The sequence below is a fragment of the Dromaius novaehollandiae genome, chromosome 2, assembly GCF_036370855.1.
Source record: "Dromaius novaehollandiae isolate bDroNov1 chromosome 2, bDroNov1.hap1, whole genome shotgun sequence".
In the NCBI taxonomy this organism is placed as follows: domain Eukaryota; kingdom Metazoa; phylum Chordata; class Aves; order Casuariiformes; family Dromaiidae; genus Dromaius; species Dromaius novaehollandiae.
In genome coordinates, this window is record NC_088099.1 from 165,424,215 (window position 1) to 165,449,654 (window position 25,440).

Consider the following 25,440-nt stretch of genomic DNA (forward strand, 5'->3'; position numbering starts at 1 on the left):
TGGTAGCGCTCATATTGTATATGGTAAACGAAAAAATTCCTTTTTTTTTTTTTTTTTAAAAAAAAAAGAGCCTTATGTACTTTGTTCCGAAGAGGATAAAGGAATGCTTTCTTGGACAAAGATGAGAGCAGCTGGGAATTGGCAGCATCCAGCTATGAATCAACACAGATGCAGTTTAAAGACCACTTCATTTTTTGCTTTGAGCACATCATTGACTAGATTTTTACAGCATACTTCTGGATTTATCCTGCATGTTTGTAAAGGAAATAATACATTTATTGTTTTGTTCAGGCAGAATGCTTTTGATCTTTTGGTAGTGCTGGGAACTGTGTTGGCTGGGGGCCTTTAACCTGTTGTCTTCCCATGGAGGCGGCAACTCCCAGGCTGGACCAGCCACAGCTCTGCCAGTGGTGCAGCAGTCACAGCTGGCTTCTAAGGAGAATCTGCTTATAAATGTTGTTGAGACCTTCAAAAAAGGTTTTCTCATCTGAAGAAAGCAAGTGTCAAGGGTATATGGAATAGTGTGATTTGTTTCCTCAGGTGCAATAGCAATGAGAAACAATTTTGAGATATTTTGGTCCTAACCCGAGAGAGGGAGAAGAAAAATCCCCTAGGCAACAGCATTCAGGAGAAGTAAAAGGAAAGTTTTGTTCTACTTAACTTCTGATGCATAACCATAATGCATGCTCTAGTTCACTTAAAGCTCTGAATTAGCCTAAGTGATCCAGTGATACAGAGTTTGCAAATTGTAGTCTTAAAAACCAAACAAACAACCCTCACCCCCACCCTCAAATTCTCTGTATTTAGAATCCTTTGATTCCAATAAGAGACATAAACAGCTTGAAAGGTGGATGCCTGGCTGCAAACCAGAGCTCTCTGTTGGTTGCTTAAAAGCACTGTGCAGCGCAAGGGCAGAGCTTGGGATCAAGAGCCTGGCATCAGAATGGGATGCAAAGCAGTTCTGGTAAGCAAAGTGCCTATGCAAGATGCAGCTGCCTAAAGCCAGCTATTTAGAAAATGGTGAGAGGATTTAAATCCTACCCTATGAGTCATGGTGGTCACAGGATGTATGTGCTCATGTCTGTCAAGACTCTGGTCACCTTGTTTCAAAGAACTGAACCAGGCTAATTGCTTGCTATTAAAATAACTACAGTGTCAGACCTGCGGCCTTTTGGGCTTCAGTCCATTTTCTTTTGGAAATCATTACTATAGTTTAGTCTTTCAGTCTGCAAAGTGAAGGTCATTAATTTGGCTTGGTGTAAAATTTGTTATGCTGCAAATGACAGTTTCTCCTGTGTGTAACTCTTGTTCTGAACATGAATGCACGCTATACTATTGAATTTCTTTTTTTTATATCTGTACCAGCAGTGAAGCATACTCATGCAGCTTAGATGGGACAGTTATTGCTTGGAATATCAGCACTCTGAAAGTCAACCGTACATTCCAGCTGCCCTGCCAAAATCTCACTGCTATCAAACTTCATAATGATCGACTGTGGTGCTGTAAGTTCATTCCTCAAACAATTAAAAAAAATGCATCTTTACATATTACACTTTTATTAGAAAAAAACAATACATGAATCCAAAACTGACTTCTGTGTAGATGACCATTTTTTCTCCCCTTCTCTACTCTTCCCGTTCTCCACCTCGTATGTTTGAACGCTCTTACCACTAGGTATGGCCTCCAAAACACTCACGTAGATGGTAGGTGAGATCTCTACTGAAGGTATGCTCGCATGTATTGCACTTGCGGCAGGCTGTGACTTCTGGCAGCACTGTATCTGTCTGACCTCCACTGGAGATGTCTGTAAATTGGAATGGAAAGCTTTGACAAAGTCCTTTTAAAGTCTAGAGGGGTGATAACAGTTGGATATTGGGCTGGGTGTTTCACACAGACTGTATAGTATTGGTTTGACTTGGTAATCCTCAAACCTGCATTTTAACCATTTCTAGAAACCTGCTATCCCCTCTGTAGGAATTCAGGTCAATAAAATAAGGCTTTGTGACAGTATATAGGATCCTCTTGAAGTTATTTTCTAAATAATGACTGACTGAAGAATTTGCTGTAATACGCAGTACTGTCACGCAAGAGAGCCTGGATCCAAGTATACATATAGCTTAACAGGACAATAGCTAAAGCCTAGAGAAATTCCTGGTCCTGCTGCAGTCCGTAGTGATGATGCCATTGTTTCAGTGGGGCCAGGATTCAGCCCTGTAACTTTGTAGTACAGACTCTTGGTGTCAGTGCTGTAGACAAAAATAATTGTGTACTCGAGAACCTGAGTATGAGATCTGATTTTGAAGAGGTTGTCTCTTCTCCTCTTGTTATTGTTGGACTCTGAACTGATGAGTAAGTGCTGCAGAATAGCAGCCAGCACTTGGATGAAGACAGAACAGATCTAAGGACTGGGTATTGTGAAAAGCAGCATGAAGTACATCTAAGACTTCTCTGTTCATTAAGAAATGAGATGTTAGATACATCCATTTATGCTGCATTTTTTTCCCCCATGGTTTGCAGCAGTGGAGGAAGTGGGCACTTCTGCTACTAACACTTTATCTTTAATATTGAAGGTACTGGAAGTTGCATACTGGTAGTGTCAACTCAAGAATTTCGACCACAGATGAAAATTGAGCATAACCTGAAGGATGTGTGTTCATGTTTTCTCTGTTTCCAGCTGTTTCCTGAGGTATTAAATTTAAACTGTTCATTTGGTTTAGAGGAAGTGTGACTATGTGGCATTACAAACAGTGCTGTATACTTACTTCTTGCAATATACTTGCTATCAGCAGTGCTAAAGTTAAACATTATCTTTTTGTGCTTTAGAGAGATGAAATGTGGGCGTCTTATTCAGGAAGTAGTGACGTGTATATTTGGAACACCAGAGATCTTGCAAGTACACCTCAAAAGATTCATCTTCAAGATTGCTTTGAGATTACTTGTATGATAAAAGTTAAAAATCAGGTGAGCGACATTTGGACTATTTTTATTTGTTGCGGAATTCGTTATCAAAGTGCAACGAGTTGTTTGTTTGCAACTCTCATGGGCCATCATTAGTTAGCTTCCTTACTGGGTGCTTGCATATGGGCTGATCTGAAACGTTAATTCATCTTTGAAATCAGAGAACCTAATGACAGCCCAAAACAACTATCACAAGTATCCAGCAAGCATGTAGAGCCAAAAGCCTCATCAGTAATTAAATGCATGGTGACTTTCATTAGCCATTGACATTTTCAAGGAACTGCATAAACCAAAAGTTTAGGTCCCCTGATATTTAACCTCAGGGGTCCTAAGACCAAGCCTTGGAAAAGGTTAATAGACAACCAATAAATGCTGATTAGCTGGCCTATTTTTGTAGATGACCTTTTCCTTGTTTAGTCTCTGCATGCCTAACTCGACAGAGGCCAAAGGAGCTAACAGCCTACCTAGCAGTCTTGTGTCCCTGTCATATTGGCCTCAGCCTGTGTAATATAGCTGTGCAAATGACTGTAGGTATGGTACCACATGGGCAGGTTTAGGGTTAATTTACAAATAAATAGCCAATATATATTGGGGAAGCAATTTTCTAAATTTTTCTCAGATTTTTCTTCTTTCCAATAAATGTTCTTTTTTTTTTATAAGGTGCCTTTGAAATAGGGAAGCTTTTGCTGTATTCAGCCCTTGGCTAGGTTAGTGAACCTAACACAGAAAAAGCTTTTGAGATAGCCCTCCCTAAGCACAGGTGGATCCGTGGGGGATTTAAGGGAGCTGACGTCCTCCCACTCACAGCACTGCCTGGTGCATTGAGTGCTTCTGGGTGTCTGATGGAGGAGAGATCACCAGGCTTCCTGGGGTGTTCTCACTCAACACCCTAATTATCACAGCAGCATCTGCCTTAGCGACATGTTCCTGGGATCCTGCACCAACCTATAAATTAGAGGGTTGCCCAGAAACCCAAAGACATTAAGTTCTCTTTTGTTCTAGTGAAGAGTTTTGTTCCTTTTCTCTTCCGCTTATTCGCAACTCAACTCCACCTCAATTAGCATCATAGCCCAACTCATTGATACAAAAGAGAAAACTGGGAAACATCCTTGTGTAATCCACCTCCTGAACCTGAGCATTTAATACACCATATTTCAGCTTGCCAACAGCTCTGCAGCCTCTGTTATCCGAGGGGTAGGTTGGAGCCCGTTGTGTAGTACTCAGAACACCCATACTCCTCCTCTACGCAGTGTTACGACATTTACTGGGATGCCAGAATGGACTTGTGGCCTGGTAAAGGTGAACAACAACGTTGTTAGTTGTCTGCTAAAGGCTTGCTTTTAAGTGCTGTAATTGAAAGCAAACTACTGTTTGTCTTTAAGAAACGTGAGACAAAACCCAATTATAGTGTGTCTATCTGAAATAGGCTGCTTTCTGGCTGACAGGCATTACTGAGATGCAACAGTGGGCACTTACACCGTACAAAACAATACACAAGAGCACCACAGCTGGGCCAGACCAGGTGCATCTGACTGAGTATTCTGCCTCTAACAGCAGCAATTGCGATGCTGTGCATGGAGAGAGCATGAGTGTGGCCTCTGTCTGCAGTCCATTCCTCTTAAATGCCCTTTCCTGTCCATGGCTTTTGTTTAGGGATGCTAAAGTGTACACCTCTACCTCGATCTCTTATCTGTTTTTGGACCTGGTCTCTGTGAATCTGATTCCTTTGTGAACTTGCTGCTGTCACAGTTTTCTGTAGCAGCAAGTTCCAGAAGTTCCCCAACAGGTGGGTATAGAGAGGTACTTTCTTCTTTCTTTCTGAAACCAAACTCTTACTAGTTTCTGCAAGTGCCCCTTATTTCTCTAATTGTGGGATCTGGTGAACAGTGGTTCTGCATTCAGCTCGTCTGAACTGCTTGTGATTCTGTAAACCTTGATCTGATCCCTCTTTAACTGTCTTCTCTCCAAACTAAAGTCTTAGCTTTTTTCATCTTCACAGATGTGGCAGCTGCTCCACTCCCTTGATAGCTTTAGTTACCCTTCCCTGACTCTTTCTTCTCTGCGTCCTTGTGGTGCAGAGACCAGAACTGCACACAGCTCCTGAGATAGTAAAGTGGTGCCTTCCGTCTTGTTCTTAAAACCATTCCTAGAGATGCCCAATATTTAGTTGTCTTTTTTCATCTGCTGCTGCACATTTAGTTGATACCGGAGAATGTCAGTGATTGATAACTCCAGGGTCTTTCTGCAGTTGTAACTGCCACTTGCAAGTTCAGGATTATGAGGGCACGGCTCAGATTATTTTTCTGTAGTTGCATTACATTACAGTGAAGCTCGTCTGCTGCATTTTTGCCCACTCGCTTGGTTTTCTGAGGTCCTTTTTAGAATTCCTTACCATTGGCATGACATTTGACTACCTGAAAGAGGTTATTATCATTTGCCAACTTGGACAGTTCAGCACACACATCATTCTGCAGGTCATTGATGAAGACTTCTTTTAAATAAAACTGGCCCCTACAATGATCCCCAGGTTTCCCACTGCTGACTCTTTTCTATACTGGAAAGAGTCCATTAAACCATAGCCATTGCTTGCAGTCCTTAACTAGCTTTCAGGCCATAAGAGAACATTTCCTGCAGTCCTCTGGCAGCTTTTTTTGTCTGAATCTTTGTTGTGGAACTAGAGACAAGTCAAGGGCTTTTGGAAAATCAAAATCCATGGGCTCCCGTCTGTCCACGTGGGTATTGATGCCCTCCTGGAACTCCAGCAGGTCGCTGAGGCAGGTTTTCCTTCTACAGAAGCCTGGCTGCCTTTTTCCCAATAAGTGTTCATCCATGTGCTCAGTGATCTTATTCTCTATTATAGCATCTGCCATCTTACCAGGGATGAAAGACACTGATCTTCCCCAAGATCCTCTTCAGAACTGGTTTCTGCAGAGGGGAAGCCACTAACTCCAGTAAATACATACATAGGAAGTTTTCGGTATTGCCCTTTTCCAGCCTAGCAAGAGAGAGCCCTCACTGCGTCTATGTGGCATAAAAAAACCTCCTGTTTGGACTGTGTCCTACACTGAAGTGTAACAAATTTTTTTTCCTTTATTTCCCCCCAGATGTGGATTGGTAGCAGGGGAAAATCACAAGGCAAAATCAAAGGGAAGATCTATGTGGTCAGTGCTGAGAAGAAGACTGTGGAGAAAGAGTTGGTTGGTCATGCTGATACAGTAAAGGCACTTTGCTCGGCAGAGGACAGATATGTCCTTAGCGGCTCTGGAAAGGAAGAAGGGAAGATTGCCATTTGGAAAGTTGAATAGTTAAGCTATTAAAAATATGGATACCTTTGCTGGAAAAAGGGAAGACCTCAGGCTTCGTTTAGTCCAGCATCCCACCTATATTTCAACCACCCATCAGTGTTATTTGTGTATTATTTATTGAGTTGTTCTCGTAACTACATCGTTGTAGGAGATAAAAACAGAAGTGAAGCTCTCCTTGCACCTGTCATGCACCTGCACAATTGATAATGAAATGGAAATGTGAACGAGAAGGGTCATTACTGGCTTTAAACTTGATTATGTTGTTATGAAGGATCGGGGTTGTAGAGCAGACTGTGTGACGTGTGCTGCGCTGAGTGAGCCAATGCCAGCGAAAATAAGCTCGGTAATTCTGCTGGAGCTCTTTCTCAGCGGTGCACAGATTGTCTGCAAACTGGGATTTGATACTGTCTTTACAGCCTATAATAGCTTGAAATGTTCATTGAAAGCATTTTAAATGCCTTTGTTGGATTTGTGGAGTTACTGTATATGCTAAGTATCTTTCTAAACTAGCAGCTAGATTTAGTGGGGAAGACTGTCCATTACTACTCTGTGTGTATTTATGGTGCTGTATTATTTAAAATGTAGATAGAGACAGGCTCTCCCTAAAAGCACTGAAAGCTCCCTGCTAGTGAGACAGGATACTTGGATATTCTCATTAATGGTTTTACTTTTTAAACTTGTTTTTCCTTTAAAAAACAATGCACTGCACTTGGCATTTGTAACAGTTTGTGAAACTTTTTTTCCATCTGAAGCACTTAATTTATTTAATTTCAGTATAAATTATACCTGCTTTTGCAATCAATCTTTTAGTTACTATGCAGACAAACGTCTACCACTCCTTCCTTCAATCACAGTTCATGTAATTGGCGGAACTACTGTTATTTAGTGTAGAACCTACTTAATTTTTAAGTTCTCTGAAGCCATCGAACTATTCCTTAATTACTGACATAAGAATCACCAGATTGTGGTCTAGGCATTTCTTTTGATCAGTGTTTCCTATGTTACTTCTCTAAAGACAGCGTTTGCAAATTTTGAAGTTAGTACTAACCTTGTAAAGATACTGGTATATATTTTCTCATTAGTGACAGAATTATCTATACGTAAACCAATACATATAAACAGAACAGTTTTGTCTGTATCAGTGCTTAGTAAAATGGAATAAAATATTTAAAATATTGTAAATAGATGGAAAAGATGGGCTGCTACTCATGTTAACAAATATAAACTAAAACAGTATATGCCTACTACAAGTGTAAAATAATGGTAATATACTTCATGCAATGTTTCTAACTTTTTAATGTGCTCATGAAAGATGTTTATTGTATGATGGTAATTGAAATTTTGCATGAAATGTTTTTCTCAATTTAAGATTAGTAAACACTATATTGATATTCTGGCCTCTTTATACCGTGCTTTTTTTTTTTTTTTTTTTTTTTTGGTTATACTTCATTACAAGAATGAAGATTCGTACCATTGACTTGCATTCTTTGTATGCACTATAGAGAGATTTGCCTGGATTTTTCTATCTTCATATTCTCCTTTCTAACAACAGCTTCTGCTGCTAATGTGTCCTCCACTGAGCCCCTCATCTGTAACTTTCAGGTTCATTATTTTCTTCCCGAGCAACTGCCTGGCTGCTACAGGTAAGTGAAATGAATTATTTACTGAATTAAAAGGTTTCTCTGCACAGAGACATGCATGAGCTGCTAATGCATTTTCAGTTGGTGCAAAAATTGCTGTGCAGCAACTTGCTGCCTGCCTGCCCTGGCCTTCATTTTCACTCCTGCAAAGGGTTTTAGACCTGCTTTTGCCTTCTCAACTGGTTGAGAACCAGCTCATGAACATGGCAGGTGCCAAAACAAGCAGCTGCCCATTGAATGTGTGTAATCTCTTTGAATTGAACAAAATCTTGAGAAACGGAAGTCCTTCTAGATAAGTAAAACAGCCCCAAATCCCCCAGTACCGGTGCTGCCCATACAACTGCCTGGAGTAGCAGAGTAGCAGCTTGGGCTGTCTGGCCTGGTGTGAAGAGCAGGTTCAGGTGTGTTCATTTACTTAATATTGTACCTGAGAGTGTCTCACCCTGCCAGCAGTGTTTAGAGGACATTTGGAGGTTGCTGTACAAGTAGAAAAACAGATGTTACCGCATGTATTATTCACTGTGGCTTGGAACTATATATGTGTCTGCAAAATTTGTTTTAAAACATCCTATTGAGCCACCAGGCAGGGCCGCTGCCTGCTGCCAGCCTGTGATGGAGCTAGACGGTCTTTCTGGCTTTTGCCCAGAGCAGTTTTGATTCCTTTACCTGGCTCCGTTCAGCTTGACCCCAAGTAACTGCCTCCTGCAGAGGTGGCCAAGTCCTTTGGAGCTGTAAGAGGCCGCTCAGGAAAACAGATGTGAGTGGCCCATCTGGGTGCAGGGGTCCAGCTGTGCCCCCACCCGGAGCTGCTTGGTGCATTGCCCAGTTTTCGGAAGCCCAGTGAAGCTCAGGGTTAATTTTGGTCAGCTCCTCTGGGTTTTATTTTTGCTGTTGAGCTTTCACACCGGCGGATGGCAGTGTTTGCCTCTAGAAAGCCCCGTGCGCGCCGCAGCGGTGGGAGCTGCTGAGAGAGCTGGGTTCTGGTGGTGGGATTCAGCCCGCGTTTCGTGGGCTGCTGTGGGTTGGAGCAGCCCCCCCCTTTCGCTATCAGCGCTGCTCTGCTCTGCCTTCGCCGGCCCCTTCGCCAAGCTGACGCTATTTGCTTGCCCTCGGCAGCAGCCCGGGGCCCCGCGGTGCCAGGAAAGGCTGCTGGCACCAGGGCTGCGTGTTCCCACCATCGCCCCAAGAGCCGCTTTCCTTCCCGGCTCCCTCCCTCGCCCCAGTGCCAAGGACGCAGGGCGCACCGCCGTGGCCCCCACCCCGTGGCTTTGGCCAAGAGCTGATGCCGCTTTGGGGGCTGAGGGCCCGGGCAGGCGTCCGGCAGCCATCCCTGGGGGTCAGGGAGCCCTGGGGCGCTTCGGCGGGCTGCACTCAGCCCCTCCAGCATGGAAAGGTGGGAAAAGACAGCGTGGAAAGTGGGGGCGGTGGCAGGGCAGGCTCCTCTCCGCCGCGTTCCCAGCTGCTCCAAGGCCACTGCGAGCGATTTCATAGCGGCCGCATTGAATTCGGACAATAGCTGCGGGGAGTGACGCAGGGGCTCCTTCCTCGGCACGCTCCGGCAATCCCGGAGCCCGGCGCCCCGAGAGGACCAACCCGCCGGTCCCCGGGGCCGGGCCGCTTCGCATCACGTCAGCCAGGGCTGGGGCGCCCGCCAAGCCGCTACCGCCGGGATGAGTCACCTTCCCTCCGTGCCAGAGGATCACGGGCAGCGGTGACAGCACCGGGGAGGTTCCTGCTTCCCACCGCTCGCCCCCAGGGCATTTTCCTGGTGCATCCCACCTGCCACTGCAAAGGAAACGGCAGCGGAGGGCTGCCCCGGCCTCCCCCTCTCCCTCAGCTTTTTCTCCTTCCAGGCTCCCAGCGAGCGGCTGTGCAGGCCCGAAGGGGGGCCACCGGCAAAGCACCCCAGCCTTGCTCCCGCTTCTAGGGGTTCTCCTACACCTGCAGACTTCGGAGATCCCAGTGCCTGGGACAACGCTGTCGCTTCATGCCCGCTTCATTTTGGGTTCCGTCAGGGGGTTGCAGGCACCCGCAGCAAAGGTGACGGATCTTGCAAACCCAGGCACCTCCCAACACCTCGTCCCGGGAGGGACAACGAAGAAACACGGACACCAGTGGGAGGAGGCAGCACTCAGTGAGCTCCAGCCTGGACAGACCGCAGCCAGGAGGAGAGTCTTGTACCCTCCCGTGGCTTTGCTGCAGGTATCTGCGGAGGTTCCTTCCCGAGGGAGGCAGGACCCACGGTTTCCCCTCGGTGCTGGCAGAAAAGCAAAGCCAGAGCTCAGGCTGGAAGTCAGATTTATCACATTGTGATGTTTTCCCTTATTCCAGAACCTGCAGCTCCAATGAGAAGAGAGCTCGTTGGGGCTGTAGGTAGCCAAAAAGGACCCGCGGGCTGCGCGGCCTCAGCTTCTCTGGCCTGCTGGCACCAGTTCTGAAGGAGCCCCTGCAGAAGCTGCAGCCACAGACCAAATACATCAGATAAACTGCTGGAAATTAAAGCAAGACAACAGTGATCTTCAGGCTTCAAGTTTAACCCTGCATTTGTAACCCGGTACAGAAGTCCCTTGGGTTTTTCCCTATCTCCTCACTGCAAAGCCAAGTTGATACTGACAATCGAAGCGCCCAGCGGCATCTTCTCTACTTAGTCTCATCTGTGATCACGCTCATATTTGGAGGCAGCATCTTCATAAGCGCTAGTTAAGGCTTGGCAGCAGCGCGACCCTGCCGGTCTCTCAGCACCCAGCGCCCGCGTCCTCGGCAGAGGCACGAGCCCCTGCCCGAGTGTCGTACAAAACACCACGGCGACACGACCCACAAACTCTTACCGAAATGTTTATTAAGATCGAACTTCAGAACAACGGATCGGAACACAACGTAACGTGGAGCAGAATATTTCTAAATCGATTTTGTTTTTCTATGCATAAATGGAAAAAAAAATCAAGATTATACAAAAAGAACAGAAAGTGCGGAACACAATAAAACAGTTCTCATGCAACAATTTTTTTTTTTACTTTAAAACAGAAAATAAGCTCAACAGTGTAGAAATAAAAAACATACATACATTATGCCATCTACTCACTCAAACATTCATCTGTGACATTACTTTTCTTTATCCCTTTTTCCTCATAAAACTTAACATTATGTGTTTAACACATGCTTATAAACATTGCTAAACTCAGCAAGAGCTATTATAGTGCCCCAACTTAATAAGTTGATAAAAAAGTAGTTGTCATATGGCCAGTTCACAAAGGAACTAAATATTCTCTTTTTTTTTTTTCCGCTATGAGATGCCTATATGCAGCTTTCTATTAATACGAGGCATTTAAAATAAGCTGGTCATTTGGCTACCGAAAGGGCTTAGCGTTCATGTTACATCAGAGAAAAAGGAAAAATAAATTGGGAACTGCCAATTTGTGGAGGGGGAAGGCTTTCTAGCTTTGGGGCTATTAGCTACAATTTGGCTATCACTGAGTATTGAATAGGTGCAGACTAAATAAGGCTAACGACTAGTTAAGCGAGGCTACACTCCTACAGCTCTATCCACAGCTTCCAACGTCCAGAAAAAAAGCGTCAAATTGAACCAATGCATTGGGTTTTCTCTTAAATTTTTGCAGGTCAAAAAAGGCATCAAATAACTTTTAATCCTAGTTTGGTGCCATAGGTGGGTGGAAACCGGCTTGTGGCTAAACCGCTGCAACGTCTACATCAAACGAGTCGGCTTCGAGCTGGCCCCGCTCACGCTTCTCCGCGCGGGCCCGGGAAGGCGAGGTTGAACAACAGGCTGGCCGCCAGCACGGCTATTTGGGTTGCGGAAACAGAGAGGGACAGAAATTCCCATCCGTTTTACAGGATAGGATCTGAATTTAAATGACAGGAAAACCTGAACATCCTGATGAGCAGACCCGGCTGCCCCGACAGACTGATGTCATCTGTGAGTGCCACGTTAGGCAGAGGCGCCCGAGTCCGCCCGTTCACACCAAATGCAGTTTCCTGACTGTTCAAACTGCTGATCCTCGAAACTAAACTATCATCTGAATTTGAGCTTTCGCGGCTTGCCTTTGCAAATCGCTCGTTCCGGATGCAACATGAGAGGCAGCAAACTTTGGGTAGCTCAACTTTTTAAAAAAATGACCATTTTCAATGCAACTTTTACAAACTTTCAGCTTTGTAGTTTAAGGAAGAATAACAGCTAGAGGACTATCTGTAACCATAGAGTTTCTGCAAAGAAAAATAAAATTTGGTATTTCTTATACACAGTCATTAATACCATTTCTGTGCAACATTTGGTGTTTGTTATATTTATTTGGCCTTTTAAAAGAAAACGAGGACAAAAACCAGCTGCAAATAAAACCAACTTCTCTTTCACGATAGATACTTCAGATGCCGAAGCTGCTACACGTGCTCCGAATACCATGCAGGATTTCACTTAAGTCACTTAAACAGGGTACGTATTTAGAGCAGTGATCAAGTCGTCGCAGATGCGGGACCACGGAGCGTGGCGCATCCCAGGGACATGTCTCTGCAAAAATGGAAGTGATTGCAAACTTGAATGGCCACCAAAACTAACTTGGACCACGGAGCCGCACTGCTGTTCTCCTGCTCTGCCTTGCTGCCCGCCCGGGCACCGGATGCGGTCCACCACTGCTAAAATTCAACTTTCTCCACCTTGTGTTTGCAAGCGCGACCTTAACCCGCAGAGCCGCAAACGGAGGCAACCAAGGCTGCTGGTGGCTGTGGATGTCCTCCCCTGGACCACAGCAGACGTCGGCCCATGGCCGGGCTCCCCACATGCCGAGGGCGAGTGGCCGGGGATGGGTTTCGGTGGGGCAAAAGGAGGCTTTGGAGGAGGGATCTGGCAACTAAATCGTTGCCATTGCCGCACGGGAATTAAATGGGATGGGAGGGGAATGAGGGAGGCCGAGCCCCGCTTCCACGCTGGCTCCACCAGCAGCTCGCGGCCCGTTTCATCCCTGGCTCCATGGCCGGCATCGGTGCCTCCAAGGAGACCAGGAGGCCACGTTCACAGCCGCCTCTCCTCAGCCCTCTGAGCGGGGAACATGCCGTACTTCAAAAAAGGCTCTGCACGGAAGGGGAAAGGGACACGAGGTGTTTCAAAGAGCACTAACTTCTGGTGGATGCACCAGCTTCTTCCCTCCTGATGCTGAACCACCCACATCTGCCTGGAGCTCTGGTACCACCAGCACTAGCTAACGGCCCGATTCACGCTATTGAAAGGCTGCTCAGGCGATAAAACCCTAGGAAGGTCGGCTAACCAGCAGGAAGGGAAACAGCCCTCAGAAATCATCGCTTCTGTAATCCACGATCGCCATCCACACACAGTTCAGATCCGACCAGCCTCTACGACAACCCGGCGGTGCAAAATCCACGCTACACCCTCCAACACGGTTACGTTTGAGCTTCTCGGCTTTAACGCAAAATACCTCTAGACATGCAGCTTACCCACTACCAAGTTCTCATTAAACACTCGCAGATCTGAGCGCTAACGGTGCCCAACATCGGAGGTGCTACGCGTCACTGAAAAGACTGCAGCAGCGTCTGGGAAATCGTTTACAGAATAGAGCAACGCAGAAGCAAACGGCCAAACCTTAAACCTGCTGCAGGGAAGACGCCAAGAGATGGAGCACATGGGATGAAATCAGCAAACCTAAGACTGTCCTTATCATCCCCAGAAGGAAAAACAGCCCCCTCAACTCTCTCTCCCCTCCACTTCTGCAAGAAGACATAAAATCTAATACTTTGCCTTTTAGTTGAGAGAAGAGAAGAGAAGAGAAGAGAAGAGAAGAGAAGAGAAGAGAAGAGAAGAGAAGAGAAGAGAAGAGAAGAGAAGAGAAGAGAAGAGAAGAGAAGAGAAGAGAAACTTTCTGCATCAAAAGATAAGGTGAGGGACAACGTAGAATTATGGGAATGCCCACCCTACCTGAGAAGTGATGGGGCTAGAAAGAAAAACCTCTCAAATTCAACGGAAAAAATAGCATTAGCATGATGAATCTCAGAAACGGTCGCTGGCGAGTGCCCGTGCAGTAAGAGCTGCGCTTTTGCAGGCTGGCCACGGCGCAGGAGCAGCTCCTTTGGCAGGGGCTACCCAACGTTAATTCTCCTGGCGCTACTACAAACACTTTGGAGCGGTTACAATGGATAATTATTTCCTTCGGCTTTACAGGGGAGTGAAATACAACTTCCTGCTACAAAGCAGCGTCTGTGTTTATGCGTTATAAACGGTAATCAAACAGCCCCATAAACAGCCCCACATATGGATCTGAACAGCCCGTCCTTAGAAACCAGGCTCAGCAAAACGCTGGCGAGGACGAAGTGGGACCTGCCCTGCCTCTGAGTGAAGTCCTCCAGGTTGGAAACGGTTCTCCCTCCTTGTCCCTTCCCACGATGGAGAAAGCTAAATGAATGCGTGTGGTCTCACCCCCCTCAAGCAGTTTTGCCTTCCCTCTGCTGGATGGGTCACAAGAGGGAGCTTCAGCTCCTCGTCCCTCTCCAAAGCTAGACCGTGGATCGCTTGGTTGTGCCGCGAAAGGTATTTTGGCTTACGAAGCTGCTATATGGAGTAACGTGAGTTCAAAACTACATTCATGATCAACCCAAGTCATCGGTGGTGGGGAAAAGGGCAAGGCTGGCGCTGACCAGAAATCGCAGATTTTCACGCCGTAGCAGAATCTTTCAAGAAGCAGAGATTAAAATCAGGGATACTCAACAGTGTTCGTTCAACCAAAAGCAGAATCCTCCAAAAAAGGTTTAAAAATAAAATATTAAAGCCACTTTAAAATGTCTAACTTGGTTTATATTTTACAAGAATGCCAGTTATAGGGTGAAATACAACACTCATTTCTGTTATATATGAATATCACCAGAATATATTAAATGTAACTGAGATGATAAAATTCACTGCAGAAGTTCAGTTAAAGTATTTCTCACAACTGATTTCTTCAATAAGGTCTTATATGCTTCAGTAGTACTATTCCCCTGTCTGAACACAATTCACAGTATGTGTTCTAAATAAAAAATATTCACCTTAAAGAAAAACGACTTTCTTGAGACACTAGGAAAAAAAAAACCAAAGTCCTGTGAGACATGTACTTTAGTGCTCTGAAATTTCACCAGCCTAAAAACAACATCGCCACCCTCCATAGCATAGGACTTTAGCACTGACCGAAAGCCTTCAGCTTCGAAACACACGCATGCCACCAGGAACTCATCAATGACGTCGGCCAAGACTGCGCGTTAACTTCAAACATACCAAAACATACATATTTCTTAAATACATTGACAATTCAAGTAATTTATTAAAAACTGCTTTTCATTTTGAAATATATATTTTCCTTTTGAATGAATATATTGCAGCATGATTTACACATGCATCTTAAAGTACTGTAGTATAAGAAGTTTGAGGCAGCAGAAATCTTGCAACGAGCTGTGATTTGTCTGTTTAGCACATGGATCGAGTGCAGCCGGTAAGTCCATGCAAAAATGAGTAAATAGCATCACAAACACTTCTTAGACAACAACTGGAAGTTCGGTTTCTCAAGTTGCCGTAACCGGCTGCTGGATTTCTGAGCTTTGTCTACCCGTGGATTGGGGCACTGCTAGTGATCCCAATAATATTTTAAATCAGATTAGCATCGCTCTTTTTAAGCTCTTCACAGAAAATGTCTTTGCATGGCAGCTACGTCCTGAACCAGGGAAGGGGGTACGGAGGTTGAGCTGACGAAATTGGTTGAGCAGCTCAGGAGAGCTCCAGCCTACAATCCCTCCAACGCAGGGACTGGAACAACAACACGTGCTAGTGGATTGAATTTTAAGGCCTGAAAACTGTTTCTGACACAGATTTTTATGCAACCAGAAAATGCCATGAAGTTACAGAGGTAGGCCTTCAGTTTACCTTGTTGTACTGACACTGCGCCTTTACCTTGGCTGCTGCATTCCCAGCCGGGAGGTAAAAGGACCATAAAAAGTGCAATTAATCATCAACTTCCTCTCCCCACTACAGAGACTCCTCACACCCCGCTCCGTGAAGCCGGCCCCAGAGACGCCCTTCTCTGCAACAGCTTCATCCAGAGGCGATCGGCTTTAAACGCCGAGAAAACCCCAAAGTTCACCGGCACGCAAAAACTCCCAGCTAAAAATTGTCACAGCGTGTTCCAATGACATTCACAAAATTCAGCACGTGTTAGAAATACCTGCGAGTGCTGATCACCTTCCCAGCTGCTGCTACGTCCGTCTACGGTTCACGGCATGCACCCAGGGCTATCCATTCCTGACAAGCAGCAGACTCGGGAGCAGCTGTTGAACAGTAAGACTAAAAGGATTCACAGCAGTTTCTTAGAAACCGCAGTAATTGCTTTTGTTTTGTCTTGAAACTGATTGCAAATAAAACTTTTCTGTAGCAATTGCACCAGCAAAAATATGAAGTCTAAAATTAAAGAACTGTAGCTTTCAGACCAATATCATCGTGCTTACGAAAAAGATTGATCAAGATGTCTAAGCATTTGATTCAGGTGCTGTACTAGTGAAATCTGAAATGTTTCAGACAAAAATAGCAAGAGACTATAGGTCAAGATAGCTTCCATTTTCAGTTAGTTTAAAAACAGCTGAAAACTTAATTTTTCTAACTGCTAATTGTATACACTGTGAGTCTCATGCAGATTAATAGAACTTATTTGAAATCTAAATGTATTCTTCAATAAAAAAGTGTTCAGAAATGACATTTCTAAGCTGTAGAGAAAGCAATTAGCATCATAGCTACCTGTTCAAACCTATATTAGGGACTACAGAATTTCATTTACATTTTTGCACGAAACTGCCTGCAATTTTCTGCAATTTTTGCTACAAGTACTGAAGATCCTAATTTGTCCTGTTGGAGAAAAAAGGGTTCCTGATCCGGCACCTGCACTCCCTGGAATGTGTGTAAAGGACAAGCGACGGCCTCACACGGCAGACTCGCTCTCCAGCCCCGGCGCAGCGGCTGCTTTGCGCGTGAGCTTCAGAACGGTTGGCTTCTCGGCGTTGGTGCTGTTGCTCTCGGCGGTCTCCGGAGGGCCGAGTCCTTTCTGTTCTTCCTTTGGCTCTTCGTTGACTTCGGGGTAAATCACCAAGAACGTTGCTGTCAAAAAACCCAGGAAGGATCCCACCGAAGCCACCATGGGAATGACTCTGACCGTGCCAACTGCATCCACCACGCCACCAAGCGCAGAGGCCACGAGGATCTGGGAGATGTAAACCTGACATGACAGAATAGCACAATCTATGCCAAATCCTCGCTTTGAGTTCCCAGGGCTATGGTGAATATACTGAAAAAGACAAGAAATACATGTTAGAAGACAAAATGAAGGATGACATCAGATATTTGAAGACTAGTACCTTCCCAAAATTTCTCAGCCATGCGGTTGCCTTTATGCCATCCTTGTGCATCATGCAGGCTATATGTGTCCAGAGCAACAGCCTCCTTTTCAACAGTCCCCTTATTTACACCAAGAGAAAGGTATTTACTGAGGCACTCCTAACTTGAACTTGTCCCCAAAATTAGGTTTTGTAAAACATTTCAGTGAAATCATGGGTGGAAACTGCTCCTGTGATCTTAGAAAGGAATCTCCCTCCCAATCCCCATGCAGAAACACGTTAACATAAGTCATCCCTGACGAATTTGTAACTGAGACGTAACAGTGCTAAAAACTGGAAAGTAAAGTTGTCCTCATTTCCAGGAGAATCAGTTTGCCTTACAACTTGCAAAACCCGTAGCTGCATTTCTAGACTCACCTCTGTATCTACAAAACTGCTAAGCACCTCACTAATGCTTACATAACACTTGTACAAAACAGGAGCAACAACCATGCATATAGGAAATATTTCAGTAACTATTTCACATGCATTCAAATCCTTTTACACCTCAGCAGAGGGTAAAGCAATGACGACCCCACTGAGCCAGCTTCATGCCAGTTCTGTCTGATTAAGTAGTGGCTCTTGCTGTTTACTGTCAAGCACTAAATCTGTTCTTGGCACATGTCCCAACAAAGCAGGTATCTCAAATAACTAAATGTACCAAATCCATTTTGACACTTTGATCTTCAGAGAAACGTGAATGCTCTGCCTCAATCAAAATATTTCACGTACCTGCTTGATATCATGATATTGTCCCAAAAGCGCGTAGGGGCAGTAGGAGATACTCATGGAGACTATTCCCATGGTGCTGATCATTATCATGGTGACGTACACGTTGGGGAACATAGCCATCACTGCAGTGCCAAGAGAAAAACCCAGCGTGCCCAGGATGTAGATGACTTTTATACTAAGGTCATAGTTGTCCAAGTATTTCTGCAACAGTGCTGCAGGGATTGAGAACAAAACGTAAGTATCAGTTTACTCAGTGATGTTTTATGGTGTGACGTGACTGTGACAGCTCGATACGCTGTTTAGGACTCAGACGTGCTCTGCGCGTTCGGCACGTCTCAGCGGCATAGCTCAGTCCTCGCTGGGGTAGGACGTATCGCCACTCCAGGGACAGGGGAACAGACGTGAGTTCAGAGACTTGCCTAGAGCCACACCACAACGTTGTGGCAGAATTTGGAGCAGAACTTGGTGCTTCAAGGCTCAAACGTATCCTGGTCCACTCAGCTGGAGTGTGTTAATTAACACTACCTATTTACTAATTTAACAGTGCAGATATGCTCTAAGCTCTGACCGCAGAGCAGATTCCGTTTCTAATGAAAACACATTTGTCAATTGAGATGATTAGATAATTCAATTTTATAACCACATTTTGGTTTGTGTTTAGAAACAAGCTGTCTGTCCGGACTTTTGATTTGAAAAGATTCACCAAAGAGGCAGTCCCCACGATGCTGATCTGTGGAAACATGCTTGCACATGTGCTGCAAAAGGCAGAATTCAAGAGCGCCAAAAGCTCTGAATTTTAGAGTCCATATTCCAAGCCTAAATGTTACTGCTAAGGTCCATGGTTGCTTTAGCTGTTATTAGAAAGCAAGAAACAGACTTCAAGCTTCTTGTCTCAGAAATATATAATTTTGCTTTTAGAAACTCTCTTACATAAGCTTGATTTTTTTTGTTTTGATCAAGCATAGTTCTAGTTTACTGATGACTATCTAAATGCCACTCAGTATTACTAGGTATGATTTTGTACTTTATGCCACTCAACAGACCTTTTCATATGTCCACCTCTGTATTTGAAGGGTTTTATTTTATACTGCTTCTTAGAGGCAGCTCTCCCATCACGACCATGTGAAATGCTTTTGCAAAGTATCCATCGCTCCAAACATGGAGATGGATGCGAACTGAAGCAAAACAATATATTTATGTAAAATAATTTATTTTGCAATACGTTTATGATGTTCACTCCAATGTCTTGTTGTGTACTCTCTTACCTGAACAAACGGCAGCAGTAGCAGCATAAATTACCAGTCCCCAGCAACCCATCTGAACTCCAGCATTATAGGCATGCAACTCAGTTGAATTAGAAGGGGCCTGCAAACAAACCCAAAACCGAAAGCAAAGTCATTTGCTTTTAATCAGCACATCTCGGAAATGAGGAACTATAAGCGGGTCTTTCAATGGTAACACAACTCTGTTCTCTCACCTTTGGATCACCTTTAAAGATGACCTGGCCCATGAAATCTGTATAGAACACAGCTTCAGCAATGATTGAAAACCAAGTTAAGAGGTGACAAACGCACAGCCTCAGCAGCTCCTTTGGCATCTTTAACATTGACAACCACAAGAGTCGGACAGTGGTTTCAGTTTCCCCCTCTTCGCTCTCTGTGTCTCCACTTGAATTTGTTGTGCCACTCTGATTCCTGTGTCTGTACTTCTGTCGCTGCCGCTTCTGCATGTCGTAGATATCGTTCATGCTGCGCGAAGACTTTATCAAGACGATGGCATTGGCCCGACGAAAACGATAGCGGTGAGAGCCTATTTTGCCATAGTACGAGAAGGTGTAGGATGGCTGACGGTAGAACATGTGCCTTCGCCTTCGCATGGAATTTGAAGTGCTAGATTGCTTCATGCCGATTCTAGCGTGTCCGTTGAGGAACTCTTTTGGTAGGGAGCCATTTGCATTTGGGACTTTATCTTCATTTAAGTGATTATCAAGCAACATCTCCTCCTCCTTCTCATTGTCCCTGAGGAAAGCAGACAGGCGGTTGAGTTTGGACTTCATGATCTCTTGGCTGGTGTTGTGGGGAGTATTTGGATATGAAGCATCCTGAAAAATTGAGGGTTCGATGTCATGCAGAAAAAGCAGCTCTGATTCAATTTCCAGTGTAGCATCAGGCATGTGCAGAACTGAGTCACTCTTACTTCTTACAATGTTCACCTCGACGAACTCCATGCTGAGATCATGCTCTGACTGAACCTCGTCGTGAAACATAGAGGCTCCATACGGATCTTCCTCACTAATTACATTCAGTCGATTCAGAGGGGGGAGACTACCGCTGAATTTCACGCTAGAAAGTGTGTCTCCTTCGTCATCAATCCTGTCCTGCTGAGGGTTATATTGCTCTTCTTCAATGCTAAAAAGGTGGAGGGCAACGGAGACAGAGAAAATGATGGCTGCAAAGAAGAAAAGGACTTGCTCTTGAGATTTAAAAATACTACCCAAGAAGGTCTGTGTCCAGTCCAGCCCTCCTAACATGTAACCGATTGCTCCTCCAAGACCTGTGGAAGAGATAAAGGAGTTTTGTCAAATAACAGACAACAGCCCCAAAATGCTAAAAAACCCAGATTCAATCTGACAGACAAGTCTCTTTTCCACTACCACTTAACTCAGATGTTCTAAAAAAATGAACTATCAAAACGTTGAATATGCATGTTCCCTCTTTCACTGTTAAAAAATCCCTCTTTTTGTAACAAGTACTATCTTCTGACTGGAGGCTAAGCAATTCTGGGAACACCACTGCTGACTCTAAATTGTGGTATTCATACGACTCTTGGATTACCCAGGTTAAATTCAGAAATAGTTCAAGCAGGACATAGCTTTTGGACTGCCAATAACAAAGTGAAAAAAAGAAAAGGGAGTTTCTTAAATCAGACAACCTCAATCAAATTAAAATGGAAGTCTCTTTCTTTGGCGGTTTACAGTTTAAGATAAACTCCAAGATCACGCACGCAGGATTAGTCCTTTTTTTTTTTGGTAATGTGCCTTCTTTGTGAAACAAAGCCTTTTCAGGAACAATCTGAGAGCTGCATGACTAATATGTGAGGCCCCTGAGGTTTTCATGTGTCTAAAAAACCACAGAACATTAAATAAACATAGCTTTGCACAGGAGCATCTTGCTGATTATTGGGGTTGCTACTGCAAGGACCTGAAACTCCACACCTTAGAGTTGTATTGAGAAGGGATGAACAACAGAGGAAGCAAAGGCAGCAACCTAAACTTGTGCTGGTGTCATGGGAGACTGGTTAAGAGAGAGGGTTGCCAGTCAACAGGAGGAGCAGAAGAAGGGACCCACCAGCAGATAGACTGCTGCTCCCTTAGCCTCAAGAGGGGAATGGGTTATGGCACATATGGACTGAAAAATGCAGTTGTTTCAGAGCAAAAAAGATGAAATGCCTCAAGGGTGTGCGTTTGGGGAAGGAGTGGAAAACAAAGGTAGGACCTTAAGTGTTTAAAGGATATTTCTCCAGATTTATGTCTTTGAATGGGAACGTACAGCTGATGAACGGTGCAATAGCGAATCTCTCCACTAGTCAGGTCTGTAGGTTACTGCCCTGTTCTCACACAGGGCTATATATATATGTATGTTTACGAGGCTCATTAACAAGTATGGAAACGTCCATTTTTAATACTTGTGGCACAGGGGAAAAGGAACTTAAACCTACCTTCAGATGTACTAAGATAAATCGTGTTTTAGGTTACGCTGCTATTTCCCACTCCATTGATATCAAGAAATCAAGATTAACAGAAATAGCAATAAACTTTTCCCCAGTTTGCTACTGTTCAGTCAGTCTTGTCTATTGAGCCTAAACTTCATGGTAGAGACTATCCCACTCTGGCTACAGAGTACCAAATGCTGAAAAGCCCTAATTTTAACCAAGTGCTTTAAAAAGTTTATAATGCTAACCATCATCTTGTGTTACTTTATTCACAAGGTTCTTGATATTTGTACTTACCCTTTATATTATATTTTTATTTTACGAGTACTTTTTACTATGCTATAGTCAATGGTCCTTACAGATATGCTCTCCTAGAGAGCATTACGAGCTCCAATATTAGTAAGACAGCAGCAGTGACAAAGGATGAAAAAAAATGAGAAGTGAGTTCAGGGAAAATCAATTCAGTCACAACTGGGTCATCAGGAAGATGTGACAGCTGCAGAAGACACATCGATTAACTACATACCAGCTGAAAAGGCATGGATGTTAAGGGCCATATCTTGCTCTTCACTGTCCACCACATCCAATAAATAGGCCCGAATCGGCCCTTCCGTTGCATCAGCGCAAAAATCCAACACCACGACACCAAGCACCGTGAGAACGATACCAATGGGCTGCTTGTCCGGGACATCGCCGATAGCCAGACCTGAGGAAAAACAGAAGAGGAGTCTGAGCATTCCAGTCAAAAAGGGAACACTACTCAAAGCAAGGATAATCTCCTTAAGAGAAAGGTGGCCAACACACTTACTGGAAATATTCCTTTATGGAATAAAATGGCAATTTCAGTTCTTTGGCAGAGCTTCATGGAGGGTCTGGGACAGAAGATATGTTTTTGCTATTGTAAGACTGATGTTTATTTTTCAAAATGTTATTTTTAAAGCACCTCTTAAGCCTTTGAAAGCATTGGCTGTATTTCACTTTCCTCACATGTATTTTTCTCCAAATGTTGAAGACTGTTTTTATAAAAGACAGCCATGGCGAGGGAGGAGAGCATCCAAAAGCAAAATTATGTATTGCATCTAGGAGTTACAAAGGTAATTGCTGCTGGCAGCATTCCTGACATTTCACATGGTGCCTAATGTGAAATGGACTGCAGTACAACAGGATAAAGCAGAGTTTATCCCCCTAAACTCTCTATCTGCTTTTCTTAAACTTTCAATTTTCCAGATCACTTTTGTAAACAAAACTTTCAAAGATGAAACGACATGAAGGTATTTAAAGGTCATCGCATAAAGCATCAGTCCAGCTTCTGTTGATAGCAAGGGATGAAGTACTTTTTGTCTACAGAGCAGAAAAGCAGCATTAGTATTTAGCTGGAGAATTTTCGTAAAACAAAGCATTTGCAAAAGCATGAATTTCTTGAATCAGAGAGATTTAGATGCTACGCATGCACAATACCGTTCAAACCATTAACATAATGGATGAAATGATTATGGAAAGAGACGAACTGAGTAAGCCACTAAAAATCATCTAAACCTCAAGTGCTACGATTCCTGCATATTCAGCATTCGTTTATACCAAGTCTTCTGAATGCTGAAAAAGTTTTAGTGTTTCACGCTAGGCTGAACTGTACAGCTGAAAACATCTACAGTGTCAGTGCTTTAGATCTGTAGAAAACCTGAACAGCGCATACAGTGGAGAGAACAACAACAGTTAGACAAGATCTACACGCAACTGGACTCTTTGGACATGCTGGTATTAATCCTGGGGCTGGAGAAACCTTTCAATAGCACTGTTGTAGCACACTCTTGTGCTCCTTGTTGCACTCCCCAAGACTCCTATTGCCAGAGGCCAGGTTATGAAAAAGGGTATCATAAAAGGGTATCATACAACCATCATCTCAGTTTTGCTGCATCTCCTCAAGTCCCAGGCTGAAATTAGGAGTGCAAGTAGCTGGCGACTAAGGATAGGAAAGTGTGAACGTACAATGGGAAGAAGGCATACGACGAAAAAGAATACAGGGTCCATCTAGAAGGAAACAAATGAGGCCTTTTTCTGGAAACCTCTAGACAGCCCCCTTTGTGAGAGTCTGCCAAGCAGTGTTTTTTTCCCTGAAAAGTGGCACAAGCCACCATTTAGCAGAGTTCAGTTAAAGAGAGCCTAAGATTGCTTTAACATACTGTGCTTTTGCTCTAAATGCTAGATCAGATGTCTAATACCTGATGATGTGAACTGAACCTTAGTGGCAAATCTGCATCTTCTAGTATGGAAATAGGTCTATAGAAGACCAACAGCTCTCACCTGAGTTCATCCCAAGCTCTCTTGGAAGAGGACAGGGTTCTTTCAAACCTACTGCAGCCACATCCCAGGAATGGAAGCCTAAAGGCAGCTCACTTTCTCAGTGCCCTGCGACCACCTCTGTCTTTTAAAGACATTTCATTGGACAAAAGTAGTGCTGCACTATCTGAAAAGAGTAGGTTTTCTAGAGAGCAATGCAATAAATTGCACTTACTCTGTAACAAAGAATTAGGAAAACTGAAGACAGTATTTTGTGCTAACTTATTAGAAGGTGAGACACTTTCAACTAAAAATATAAGCTCTGTATTAGCTTTGGTTGCCAGTATCAATGACTGCAGACCTGTACGAATGTGTGGAAGTAAGAGCTTACTATCAAGTAAAATCTTGTACGAGGGCTGCAATCTAACATTTTGCATACATCTGCTGGATGAGGGACACGTCTTGGAGCAGAGACAACAACAACAGAGTACAAATGATACCATACGATACCAATTTCAAACCATTCATACTTACTGCTTGGCTAAGTTCAAAAAGCACAAGCTAAATGTCATTAATTGGAACAGTTTGTCCACTACAATTTGCGGAAAATTAAAAGCTATCATATGGCATCTCAATCTGGCTTTGAAAAGCTAATGTGCTGAGCCAAGGTAATGTTCCACTCATTTCCCTGAATTAGTAAAACTTATTCACAATAGAGCTGCGTCTAACCCTAAAGAGAGAGCCAAGAGGATATTATTAGGTGCTAAGTTCCTTTCATTTGCATCAGACCAACCATGATGTAAACATTTCCCCAAATGTACTTGCTGTCACCTCTCCTAGCTAAATTTACAAAGAGTCTTAGATTGTAGATTAAGTTCTGTAGTAAACTATGTTCAAGGGAAACTATTTTTACCAGCTTTGATGGAGGCTCAGGAAAAATTATTTTCCCACATAGTTTTTGATAAACAAATATTAACCGTGTTCTGGACTTTTTCAATACCAGGTCTAAGAAAAGAACAAGAAAAAGTGAAAAGATAATTTTTGAAATAATGCTGGAAACAGGATGTGTTGCCAGATATGCATTAAAGGGAAAATGGATCACAACAGGAAACATTTCCCTGTGAACAGGTTGCTACAATTTTCCCATGTCAAGGATCGACCAAATTCATCTCAGCAACTGCAAACATTATGCTGGCAACCATTGTATTAATGACTCTGTATTAACAGTTACAGCTACGATTGCACAACACTTAGTCCTGCGCTGTAATTTTCAAGTAAGAATGAAAACATTTAAGATGGACAGCTCAAATGCAGTGATGCAGAGATTTCTAATGCCTTTGAACGGAAGTTAATCAACTGCACATCATTATCTTTGCTTCTAACATAAAAAACTTAAATCAGATAACGTT

General features: G+C 43.9%; 2 protein-coding genes across 6 annotated transcripts in view; one reads left to right on the forward strand and one right to left on the reverse strand.

Annotated features, from left to right (window-relative positions):
- DENND3 (DENN domain containing 3) overlaps positions 1–7,668 on the forward strand; it is a 41,312-nt gene extending 33,644 nt beyond the window's left edge. Inside the window, exons 20-23 of one of the 3 annotated variants that reach the window (XM_026113685.2) lie at positions 1,366–1,502; positions 2,571–2,686; positions 2,824–2,961; positions 6,063–7,668. In XM_026113685.2, coding sequence (XP_025969470.2) covers positions 1,366–1,502; positions 2,571–2,686; positions 2,824–2,961; positions 6,063–6,263 — 592 coding nt within the window. In that variant the 3' untranslated portion in view covers positions 6,264–7,668. The other 2 variants (XM_026113686.2, XM_026113687.2) reach the window with 2 other exon arrangements.
- Positions 7,669–10,722: 3,054 nt separating this feature from the next.
- SLC45A4 (solute carrier family 45 member 4) overlaps positions 10,723–25,440 on the reverse strand; it is a 90,191-nt gene continuing 75,473 nt past the window's right edge. For all 3 annotated transcript variants that reach the window (XM_064507922.1, XM_064507923.1, XM_026113636.2), the window contains 5 exons: positions 22,281–22,460; positions 19,521–20,596; positions 19,309–19,408; positions 18,044–18,255; positions 10,723–17,223 (listed from right to left, as the gene is read on the reverse strand). In XM_064507922.1, the coding sequence (XP_064363992.1) occupies positions 16,861–17,223; positions 18,044–18,255; positions 19,309–19,408; positions 19,521–20,596; positions 22,281–22,460 (1,931 nt within the window). In that variant the 3' untranslated portion in view covers positions 10,723–16,860. The remainder of the gene's footprint in view (positions 17,224–18,043; positions 18,256–19,308; positions 19,409–19,520; positions 20,597–22,280; positions 22,461–25,440) is intronic.